The sequence below is a fragment of the Dysidea avara genome, chromosome 2 (genome assembly GCF_963678975.1).
Source record: "Dysidea avara chromosome 2, odDysAvar1.4, whole genome shotgun sequence".
Taxonomy (NCBI): Eukaryota; Metazoa; Porifera; class Demospongiae; order Dictyoceratida; family Dysideidae; genus Dysidea; species Dysidea avara.
The window spans coordinates 52063437-52075922 of NC_089273.1; the positions used below are offsets into that span (position 1 = coordinate 52063437).

General features: G+C 37.4%; 1 protein-coding gene across 4 annotated transcripts in view; it reads right to left on the reverse strand.

The window, feature by feature from the left end:
* The window catches only part of LOC136247628 (hemicentin-1-like), an 82851-nt gene that overhangs the window by 31830 nt on the left and 38535 nt on the right, over window positions 1-12486 (reverse strand). For all 4 annotated transcript variants that reach the window (XR_010697672.1, XM_066039398.1, XM_066039397.1 and 1 more), the window contains exon 6: window positions 11-400. Coding sequence is in view for 3 of the 4 variants with exons in the window: in XM_066039398.1 (XP_065895470.1) it covers window positions 11-400 (390 nt within the window). In the remaining variant the exon portion in view is untranslated. The remainder of the gene's footprint in view (window positions 1-10; window positions 401-12486) is intronic.

A 12486-nucleotide genomic window follows, 5' to 3' on the forward strand; every position in this document is an offset into this window, starting at 1 on the left:
AGTGACTCACTTCTTCCACTAAAGTAAACACCCACCCTCATGGTCTGTTCCATCATTGAACTGTTCATCATGATACATGAGTAAATACCTTCTTCAGTAGTAGTGAATGTTCTACACAGATAAATGTTGATTACTCCTGGATAGTTCCTACCATTTGCTCCACGTACTTCAAATACAGGACCAGTACATCCTTGTCTAATAAGTACTTGACCTCCACTAAAGTACCATCCACCTAATACAGTATTAGAATTGCTACGAAAAGGTCCTAGTCCAGTAGCACAACGCATAATTGCCCCAAATCGATCAAACGTAAATGGCTGAGTAACAAATGAGTAGTCAGTAATTTGATTACTACTAACTAAATCTGTACTAATATCAGATGCTCCAGTCATTGCAATACCTAATATGTACACAAATGATATCACTATTAAAAGTAAACTAATACATTTTCCTTCTTAGGTTAGCTTGTACACCTCTAAGGCATTACAACTAAACTCTTGACAAAATCAATATAAAAACCTATTATGCTGAAAATTATGCTTTCAAAAAAGATTTTCAATGTTTTAGTTACATGTTTATGACTCCCTGTATTCACAGGCTTTAACCTAACCCTTCTCACAGGTCCCTAGTGGGATAGCATTCACAGACAGAAGATTATACTGGAGGGTTGATTGTTTTGGTAGAGTATATCAACATTTCTTGATTGCTGTATTAGAGTTAGTGACTTCTCTCTTAGATTATTTCACAGTTATATATCCACAAAGTGTGAATAAATGAGCCAAGAAAATACACCATTACATATATGAAATGCAGTGATATTGTGTGGTGTGTTCACACTTTGCAGTGCTATTGACACACGCAATGCACATTTTAAATATTCTTGAAAATTGTCGTATTATGCTGGCATAATGCTTGATGCTTTTGCTAGCTTATTCATGTATGTAATAGGATGGATGGCTGTGGTATTCAGGATTAATAGTGCAAGTATTTTAAACAGGAAGGAATAAAATAATGCAAGGCAAAGTCGAACAGTATTTCCTTCCTGTTTACAATACAAGAACTATTAATCCCAAATACCACAGCCATCTGTCCTACTACAAATTACTCTGACAACCACACTAAGCATTCAAAAAATAACTACTGCAAAAGACTGATCACACTTAGACTGATCAACTATGGTCTCAAAAGTCACATTTACCTTACCTAGCAACCATTGTTAAGTAACCATATTGTTGCTTTGCTATGGGCATCTGTCACTATGGTAACACTAGTTTTCAAATCAGACATGTACTTCAATAGAACCACATCACACTATTTTAGCTAATTCGATTAGTATTACACTTGTTTGTCAAGGGACCTTGACAAACAAGTGTAATACTAATTCTATCGGCTAAGCACTTGATGTATTTTGTCAAGGTGCTATTGAGAGTATATTATATTGTAACATGTTCACTTGTAGGATTATATATACTTGAAATTATATCGGCATAATTGGCACAAGCCTAAAAATTATGTATGACTATGACACTCCAAATTTTTCAGTTTTTTTCTTGCAAAGCACATCTCCTGATCTCTCATGTTTGTATTTTGTTGAGATGACCTCAACGGTGACTTATAGGTATAACAATGTTCATCCAAAATCTTAACATTTGATATTGTTTTGTGACATGTAGTTAATATCTTCTACAATGTCATAAGATGTAAACATGCATAATATTATGCTGTCTGTTTTTATTTTTTTAATTTTGTGCATGGTCAATAAATAACTTGCTGGTGTATATTATAGGGTATGCTTGTTCACTCAAAAGACAAGTGTGCACTATTGATTATTACTGATAATTGATTTTAACTCTGCCAATTGGCCATAGTAATTCCTCTCAGAGATATTGACTAGCTACATAATAAAACATATCATGCATAACACAAACTTACAGCAACAAAAAATTCTTTAAAGTTACCAGGCTTGGTAATCAGGGTACCGGTACACAGTTAACTGTCCTAAACATAGTATGGTAGTACTGCATAGTAGAGATCCCCAGTGTTCAGTTATTACTTTTAAAGTAATATAGTACCTACAGTATTACTCGTTACTCCCAGCAAAAGTAAAGTGTTAAAAGTTACATTTTACTGTAAAATCAAAATCATAAGAAACCTAGCTGCCTTGTCTTCTTCCAGCTGTATCCTGCTCTAGAACTTGTTCTAGTTACGCATTAACATGTGTCCAACTTGTGATAGCTATGTTTAACCAGTCAGCACTTCGAAATTGGCACAAAATTTATGGGTCACATGATTAGCTTAATAATGCTCACTTATAGTGTCATAGTGCCTTCCTGTAATGGCTGTAGCAAGGATTGTAGGCTATGTGTATGTAGTGTACTACTAATGAAGGTGATTATTGATATTATAAGTGTTATTACTTCTTTACAATACAAAGGATTATTACAGTAATGTGTTGCAAATGTAACGCGTTACAAGTATAAGGAATTTTAAGTTTGATTAGTGATCAAGGAAATAAAAAGTAGTGAAACAAGGGAAGGCCTAGACCTGAAGATACACTAGACCTAATAAGATTAATTTTATTATCATCAACCCCATTGCAGTCTTTCATGGCTGCTATCTTTGATATCACAACTTTGCTATTTAAAGGCCGTACCTTTTTATACAGCTTGGCTGTTTTTGCGTGGATTTCACTTTTTGTATTTTAAATACATACCCAAGCCAACCATAAACTGGCTTTGAGGTTTGTGTTACACAAATCAATGTTCTTCTTATCTGCAGATGCAATGAAGATGATATAAGACAAAATAGTGCTTCACTAATACAGAAAAATGATATAATTTTGTGCTTGCTTGTTGATGGCTGTATAAAGTTGTAATATATGTAGTGCCTGTATTTAGTGTTTTATAACAAAGTAAATTCCTTCCAAGATAGGTAAACTATTTGTTCTATTAGTGTATCTCGATTTTTCATGCAAAATGTTATAAGTTGCAGTTACTCAATTTTTACAAATGCACCTTTTATGCTAGAATACAATTTACAGCCTGTTGTCACAAGTTTTATTAGCATAGCACTTATTATGATGATGACAATTGGTCTTCAGAGTAGTGTACTACCCCGCCGATCTGTACCAAAATGGCTATAATATTGGCTTTGATCGGTTTTGATTTGATGGAACATTAGAGAAGTTGTAATAGTATTGTATTACAGAGTTCATCTGATTACTTTTGTAATGTTCTAATACAGAGACAATTATAATTTTTTTCAAATCCCAGTGAAAATGTCAGGCAACCTAAAGCATTACCTGACATTGATATGCTACTGTTTCACACAATTCATTATAATAGGGAAATCCTTACAATGCATTGATAGTGACTCAACCTGTAATAATACAATCATTGTTGTCAAATTGTGTTTGCTATTGTAGACAATGCTTCACTATAAAAACTGTACAACTTCCTTCTATTTTGATCTGAAATTTTGTCAGGCAGGTTCCATTATGGTTGGCCATGCATGATATTTATCTGACCAATTTCAGGCAGTAATAATTGACTCTGCTCTAATAGAATGCCTACTTTTTGAGTATTTCTAATAGAACACACATAGAATGTTCTAGAACAATCTAGATTTTCCATTGGTGGATCTAAGAAATTATGAACTTTTACTATTGAGTAGATTTTAGCTAGAATTTTCATTTATAAAGTAGAAATTAAATGAGGTGATCAGCTGTGATAGCAGTGGCTCAGTGGTTAAGGATTTTGGTGCTCGGTATGGAGGTCCCTGGTTCAAATGCTGATAAGTTTCAAATGCTAGTAAGTCTTTTTTGACCTTACCTTTTTTACTCCGCAGTTAGAGTATTTCGATCCCACGATTTTACAGTTGTTTGGTTTTTGCCTTGTAATTCTATAGTTGTCAATGCAATTTCTTTTAAATAACAAAAGGTTTGAGCTATGATGGTTAACCTACATGTATTCTGATTTTAAAGTTATTCCCATAAGTGGTTTATCCTGTAGGCGTGACAACAAGTTGACCTTCTTTAATGCAAATAATTGTCCATCTCTCCATCTATACAAAAACAGCCAAGCTGTGAAAAAGGGTGTGGCCCCCAAAAAGTCTGGGTGAAAAAAGATGTGAAAAATCAAAGGCAGCGGCCAACAAATGGCTGTGATGGTAGGATAATGGCAAAAACTTTAATAATGACAATTTAGGTGAATTTGTGTTGCCTCCTCCAAGTTTCATTAGGACTTATCGCATTTCTCGAAAATCATGTATAACTTCCTTGTTCTTTATCCAATGTGTACGAAATTTGGACTGTAAACATGCTACATTACGTTCTTACTGCCCTCCAAATTGGAATAAAATTTACTAAAGCATGCATGAGTTATAGTGATTTTTCTAAGTGGAGCAAAGAAAAATACAAAGAAACTAAGATGAAATTTGAAGGCATGTATAGTGCAACCAGGCATAAATCTCCAAACTTATTTTACTTCCTCGCCCACGCATTTATTTCTATATGCCACTAGATACACTCTATAATGTTTTTATCCTTTCATGTGTTGCTCTGCTCATTAGTATTTCATATTTTTTTTGCTTTTTTGTGGTTATACATATTTGCAGTGTCTCAGAGTGTACTTTTATAAATTGTGGTTTTCAACAAATTTCACAGAAAAATCAGTAATCTGACTTTACGATGTCATAAAACAAAAACTAAAAAGAAATTTACAAAACCCCAGCTACAAATTTTAGGCATGTCTATCTCCTTTCAGAAAATAAGGAGTATATTAAATGTAAAAACTTTGAAGTATGTGAAACTAGACACATTTTTCGAAACCCTATGAAAATCACAAAAATCACCTTAACTTACTTTTAAAACATTTTTTTACAAATCTGGCACTACAAACTGTCAGGCTTGATGAGACCTTTCATCTACTAGAAAATTATTGAAAAACTCAAAAGTATATAAAACTAGATACGAAAAACGAAAAACCATAAACATACCATTTGCGAGATAATTGTGGTTGTTGCCATGGTAACCTTTGTACAAATATGTACAGATACATGAGTATAACCATGTGCAAAAAACAGAATTAAGATGTGTGGTGTATGTCTCAAGTTATAACCAGAAACATGAAATTTAACTTTTTGGAAGTACATGCCCAGTTGCACTATATCTCAGTGATGGCTTGGTGGATTCAGCTCAAGTTTGAAATGGGAGGTGCCCCACCCTGAGAGAGTTTCCACAGCAAAAATAGTTAATTTCTGGTTAGGGGCTATCAAGCCACAGATGTGTGAAAATGGCATTTTTTTGATTACTGTAAAATACACACTTGTCTGTCGCATGCCCGCACTGGCTGTACTTGGCCACACGACACACGATAACACAAATGAAAGGAAATAAGTCTCTCACGTGACACGTCGGGGTTCTTGACCCACAGGTATCAGCTTTTCTTTCACTAGCAACACCTGAGATTTCTATCCTCGCTGTAAACAGCAGAGCACCAGGTAGCTTTTGTGTGTTTATTTTGCCCGTTGTCGTCGCGTTGCGTGTATCTTTGCCAGGATCGGATGCACTTTATTTGGAGTAATGAGAAGATCTGCTCATCTCACTGCTCGCAAGGCTGGTTCTGATACACGGGAGGGTGAGCAACCGGATCCTAGTGATGATGATGACCCACTGAGACCATGGTGTTCCTGTCAGCAACCTCATTGTGGTAACTCTATGATTATGTGTGATATACAGAGGGAGAACTGTCATAAGTGGTACCATGGGATGTGTGTGGGGATTTCTCCTGAGGAGGGCTGGCACATGGAAAGTCATAATGAACCATTTGTTTGTCCATCATGTGCTGGAGTTCCTGCTCTTCCTGCTTTTGTATCTGGAAACACTCTGAACTTTCTGTGAGGCTCATCTCTGGATGGGTCTGAGTTTTGTGACCTTTTCTCTACTGCATATGATCACATTGTTCACTGGAGAAACAACCTTTTCATGGTGCCATTCGGAAAAGCAGGCACTAATTTTGTAACTGAACTATCAAAACTTTTTCACAATTATGGAACAGCTTCTGCCATGGAGTGTATTGCATTGAAGGCTGCTATGGTTATGCCTGCACTGCTGTTTCAACGCCCACATCAGAACTCTAAGTGTCATGACCACGTGATGTGTCTGGAACATCACTTCCCTTGTGGCATGATGATAATATACTGGATCTATTGAATGAGGGCTGCTCTATTCAGCATTGTTTGCAGACCAACAAGGGAGAGAGATCCAACTCAGAGGACACTGCCAGAAAATTTGCTAACCTTATGTTCCAGGGTAAGGTAAAGGCTGCCTTGCGCTTTGTCTCTGACAAGTCTCATGGCTCCTTTTTGCCGATCTCTGCGCAGGTTGGGGAGTCCACTGTACTGGAGGAGCTCATTAAGAAACATCCATCTCCATCTCCAGCCTCCTCTTCCAGCCTAATTGTGACTGATTCAACAAACTTAGTCATTGTCATCCTGTCATATTTGACTGTCTTAATGACGATGTCATACGGAAGGTTGTACTGTGAATGGAGGGCGCTGCTGGGCCATCAGGGGTGGATTCCTGAGGCTAGCGCCGCCTCTGTACATCATTTCACTCAGTATCAGTGGACTTATGCCGTTCTCTGGCCATGGTTGCTAGGCGGATTTGTAATTCTTTTGTGGATCTCTCCACTTTGCAACCTTTACTCAACAGTCACCTTATATTGCCCTGGATAAAAATCCGGGTGTTTGACCTATAGGGATAGGAGAAACCTCCAGGCGGATCATTTCTAAGGCTATCCTAAGTGTATTGAAGCAGGACATCATAAAAACATCAGGCAGCCTTCAACTTTGTGCGGGCCAGCGTGGGGGCTGTGAGGCTGCAGTGCATGCCATGAGAGAGATTTTAATGATTCACATTCCGAAGGGGTCCTGCTGATTGATGCTTCTAATGCTTTTAATTCCCTGAATCGTCGCTCTGCCCTTCTGAACATGTTTGATTTGTGTCATTCCTTTGCTACTGTTTTGACCAACACTATCGTATAGCTTCAAACTTATTTATTGATGGTACATCCATTTTGTCTCGAGAGGGTACTACACAAGGAGACCCTTTAGCAATGCCCATGTATGCTATCAATTTGATTCCAGTTATTCAACATCTAAGGGATATTGCCAAGCAAGTTTGGTATGCGGATGATGCTGCTGCTGGGGGTTCGCTTCATCAGCTGAAGAAACGGTGGGATACATCGTGTTCTTTCAGTGGCTCTTTTGGGTATAATGTTAATGCAGTCAAGTGCTGGTTAGTTGTCAAGGAAGGTTCGTTGCAGAGGGCTAATCATGTTTTCATGGGAACTGGCGTTCAGGTCACCTCTTCTGGTCGCCCATACTTGGGTGCAGCATTGGGTTCCACTACCTTTATTGACTCATTTACTGAACAACGTGTTGACGAATGGATTCAAGGAGCCCCTCGCCTATCTTCTTTTGCTGAGACACAGCATCATGCATCTTATGCCACTTTTGCCCATGGCTACCTTTCTAAGTGGAATTATTTTTTCGTACCACTCCAAATATTTCCAACCGGCTTTCACCTCTTGAATCTGCTGTTCACAGCCATTTTCTTCCTAAGTTGGTACTGTATCCTGTTGGTGACATTGAGCGAGAATTGTTTGGCCTTCCTGTACGTTTTGGAGGTCTGGGCATCAGTAATCCCACCTTGACATCTGATGAGCAGTACACTCTTTCAAGGGAGCTGCTGCATGGCTTAATAGATTTGATTTACCATCAAAACCCTGCTTTGTCTGAAGATGTAGTTCATCATCAGCATGAGATTTTTCGTCATCTTTCTTCTATCAAAGAGCGATCCTTATCTAACCAATCACAGTCCACACTTTCCAGCTGCCCTCCACCTTTGCGCTGGGCTGTTGAATGCTGCACCGAGAAAGGTTCTTCTTCTTGGCTTACTGCTCTTCCTCTAGAGAAGTATGGCTTTGCACTTCATAAGGGTGAGTTCATTGATGCCATTTGTTTAAGGTATGGCTACATGCCATCACGACTTCCATCTCATTGTGTGTGCGGCAAAGGGCTGCTACCACCACTTATAAACATCTTGCCCGCCTGCTGAGTGAGAAGTAGAATTCCCCATATTCTGTGGTGATGGGCTGGCTCCATTGTAGTTTGGGGTTTTCCTTGCTCCGTTCTTCAGTTATGTGCATCAGGGGATCACGCTCAAGATCCAAGTGTCCGTGTGTGCCTCCAGCAGTTGATCTTGCTGTTGCTGAGGGGAACCTACCTGCCCATTGAACCCTGGGCATGCTGTAGGTTCTGTGTAGGTTCTTTTCTGTAGGTTATAATTAATTTTTCAAAGATTTTGTTAGCATTCTATAGAGATGTGTGGGAGGAAGGGAGTGCCATTAGGGCCGGAGGAAAAAAAAAAAAAACACGATAACACACTATCATGTGTCTTGATGACTATTAATCAGATTTGCGCCAAACTTGGTACGTGATTGTACTGCAATACGTTCTTAAAGTGTACAAATCTCAAGAAAATCAAGCTACTCATTGGCATTTTATAATGGTTTTTGGGAAGTGTGCGAAAATAATAATTTAAGCCCCCCGGGTGTGAGCCCCCTAAATGAGAGAAGAAAATATTTAAAATACAACAACAAAGAAATTAAGCTAATTTTTAAAGGTTTATGTTTCACAATTGTGTTAGGCAATCCTCAAATTTGGTATGTGGGGTGTTGAAGGCGGAGGGCGTTTGCAGTATAGACTTCTTGACTTTTTAGGGCATGGCACTTTTATTTTACGAAATGATCACGTGAACGCAATTTTTGTAGGGCAAAAGAAGTAGTGATGGAAATATATATATATATTTGTTAATGTACAAACTCAATCATGAGTATATTCGTATACATATGTAGTTAGCTACTTATTTACAAATTTATATAATTGTTAAATAAATCAAGAGATGGAGCTTGGATAATATGATAATCTAGTTGGTTCCATAATTTTATTGTAAAAGGAAATAAGGAGTTCATATAAGCATCTACCCTTGTTGGCAACTGCAGAAATCGTTGATGATGACCTCTAGTTGTGGTGTTGCTTGGTCTAAACTGTTGGTGCACATTAATATCTACCATGTCATTAATTATTTTATACATTAGTGAGGCTCTCAAATTATTTCTTCGCTTCTCCAATGTGTACCATTGTAAACTGTTCAACATTTCTGTCACACTAGCTGTTCTATTATAGTTATTCATCACAAACCTTGCTGCTCTTCTCTGTACCATTTCTAATTTATAGATGTTATGTTCATGGTATGGGGACCACACTGTACTGGCATATTCTAGAATGGGGCGAACAAATGTAGTATAGCAGTAGCATTTAACTGTTGCAGGACACTTTGCTAGATTCCGTTGTAAAAGACTTCTTACTGAGCTTGCTTTTGCAGTGATCATGTTAACATGTAGTGTCCATTTAAGATTTTTGTCGATAATGACACCCAGATACTTTGTATGACTTACTGATGGTATTAAGGTATTAGATAGGTAATAGGATGATTGAACATAATTCATTTTATTGGTAATTCTCAAAAATTCAGTCTTTGAAGGATTAAATGACATCTGCCAAACATCAGCCCATTGTGATAAAGTATCCAAATCATTCTGAAGGGCTACCACATCTTGTTCAGAATGAATACTTTTGTAGAGTAAAGTATCATCTGCATACAACCGAATTTTTGATGAAACACTGTGTGCAATATCGTTAATGTAACATAGAAACAAGAATGGTCCCAACACTGACCCCTGTGGCACTCCTGAAGTTACTTTACACAGTTGGCTATATTCATCATTCACAACAACTTGTTGGGATCTGTTTGTCAGGAGGCTTTTAATCCATCTTAATATATTTCCACAAATACTATAGTGACTAAGTTTGCTGCAGAGTCTGTTTATAGGTACGGTATCAAAGGCTTTGGACATATCTAAGAAAATTGCATCAATTTGTCCTGATAGGTTGAGAGTAGTGGCAAAGTCATCAATTGTTTCAATTAACTGGGTTTCACAAGATCTTCTGGATCTAAAGCCATGTTGTTGGTCAGCAAGAACATTGTGTTTATTTAAATGAGAGTAGATATTTGAAGATATTATATGTTCTAGGGTTTTGCACACAACACTGGTAAGAGAAATTGGTCTATAATTTGCTGGTAAACAGCGATCCCCTCTCTTAAAAACAGGTACCACAAAAGCTTTCCTCCAATCATCAGGGATAATTCCTTGTTCTAAGGATCCTTGGAATAACATTGTAAGGCAAGGTGCTAGTTCTGAAGAGAATTCTTTCAAAAATCTGGTTGAAATGAGTGATTACGTACGAGAGATAGATCATGAAGCAAGGAAACATTATTGTTTGAAGCTACATATTGTTGATGAAGGTTTTCGTGCTGGTACAAAGTTCTAATGAGTCGGAACAGTGCTCAGGCAGAAAATCTCAGTGAATCTTGAAGTGTGGTGATGTAAACAAGTACTTGATAGACATGTCAGGGACCTTCAAAACAACAGTTTAAAGGCCTAAAGATATTTTGAAGTGTCTTCTACTGATGTACAACTAACAGTTGCAATGTTACCGTGTTGGCAATGGGGCCTGTCACAAAGGTTGAATGTTTGATTTGTGTAAGAAGTCTTCAAACGACTTTCATGAAGCTTTGGTACAAATGGGAGGCCTACACTTAAACCTAGAACTCTTGCTGGCATGGCTGGGTAAGTTTGCAATACTGGCACTGGCTGATCAACATGTTACCACTTTAAGTATGTAGCTAGGGACCCGCCGATTATGCTCATAATTTTACCTATTATGCTATGCTGCACTGCTCAAAAATTTACCTATTATGCTTAAATTTATGCTCAATACTTACCTATTATGCTCAAATTATGCCCAATTATTTATGCCTCAGTTCTCATGCTCTGCTAATAATTTCCAATTTATGGATAAATAATAAGTGGCTGAAGCACAAACTTACTTGTCAAAATGCATATCACAGAAAAGATCAATATACTCTAATAGAACAGTCTGCTATATGATTGTTCTATTAGAGATACTGACTGTTCTATTAGAGTATATCGATCTTTCTGTGATAGCTATTTTGATAAGCAAGAATTCATACTATTACACAAATATTCTACCTATTATGCTAGCATTATGCTCAATGCTTTCAGACACTTATTATGCTCATAATTATGTCAACATAATCGGCGGGTCCCTATATGTAGCTTTATAAACTGCACGTGCATTGGGCCTCAGTGCTAAGATAACCACTCTGCATGCATTATGTTACAGGGAAGAAGAATTGTGAAATCAAGATGCTGTCGTGTTATTCTAGAGCAGCTAGCTTGTAGGGCTCTAGTGCCATCAGTTTTTTCACTCAAGGTATGTGTAATGCTGGTGTGATTTCTCTGCATACAAGACCATACTGCAAGTAGATGCACATGCATAATACTCGCTACAAGGTAGTGAATTTTATTTTATTTATTTATTTATTTATAATGCTTTTTGAAGCAGGAGAACCTGCATCAAAGGTCTGTGGGCAACCTGTGCCCACAGCCAGAAATGTACAGCTATACATTAATTATAATTAATTACATTACAATTACTTATTACTTAACTATGTAGAGTAACTATGTACTTATTACGAATTTGTAGTTCAGTGTCATTAAAGAGGGAGAAAATTGGTGGAGATTGGTTGTCTTGAGCATCAGTGGCATGGACATAAGAAATGAAATGAACAGGATTGATCAGAGCTGAAGTTAACTGTAAAATAGTCCCATAGATGTTTTGTGAGCTTTTGATTGATGACATAAGGTGGTAAAGATAAGTTTATCTAATCCAAAACAGCCAAGCTGTAAAAAAAGTGTGCGGCCCTCAGAAAGGCTATGGTGAAAAAAGATGTGAAATCCAAGGTGGCGGCCAAGAAATGGCTGTGATGGTAGGTTAATGGTAAAAATTTTAATAATGACAATTCAGGTAAATTTTGTGAAGCGGCACAAAAATTCACCTGAATTGTCGTTATTAAAATTTTTACCATTAACCTACCATCACAGCCATTTCTTGGCCGCCACCTTGGATTTCACATCTTTTTTCACCATAGCCTTTCTGAGGGCCGCACACTTTTTTTTACAGCTAGGCTGTTTTGGATTAGATTTCATTTCTTTTTGTATTTGTATACCCCAAAGCCGGCCTATGGCCAGCTTTGGGACTTTTTTAACCTATGTTTTTTTTCTTTACTACAGGAAGAAGAAAAGATGAAGTACATGTACTTTAAATATTTTATCAGTAAATGTACAAATTATATATATAATACATATGTGACCGGATTTGCGAAAAGGGGCCTTCCACACACATCCAATCTGCCAACTTTGACAATTGATAACTTCAGATTGGAAAGAGCTATTGCCTTGAAATTTGGGCAGTGGTGATTTATTTTCAGCTGAACTC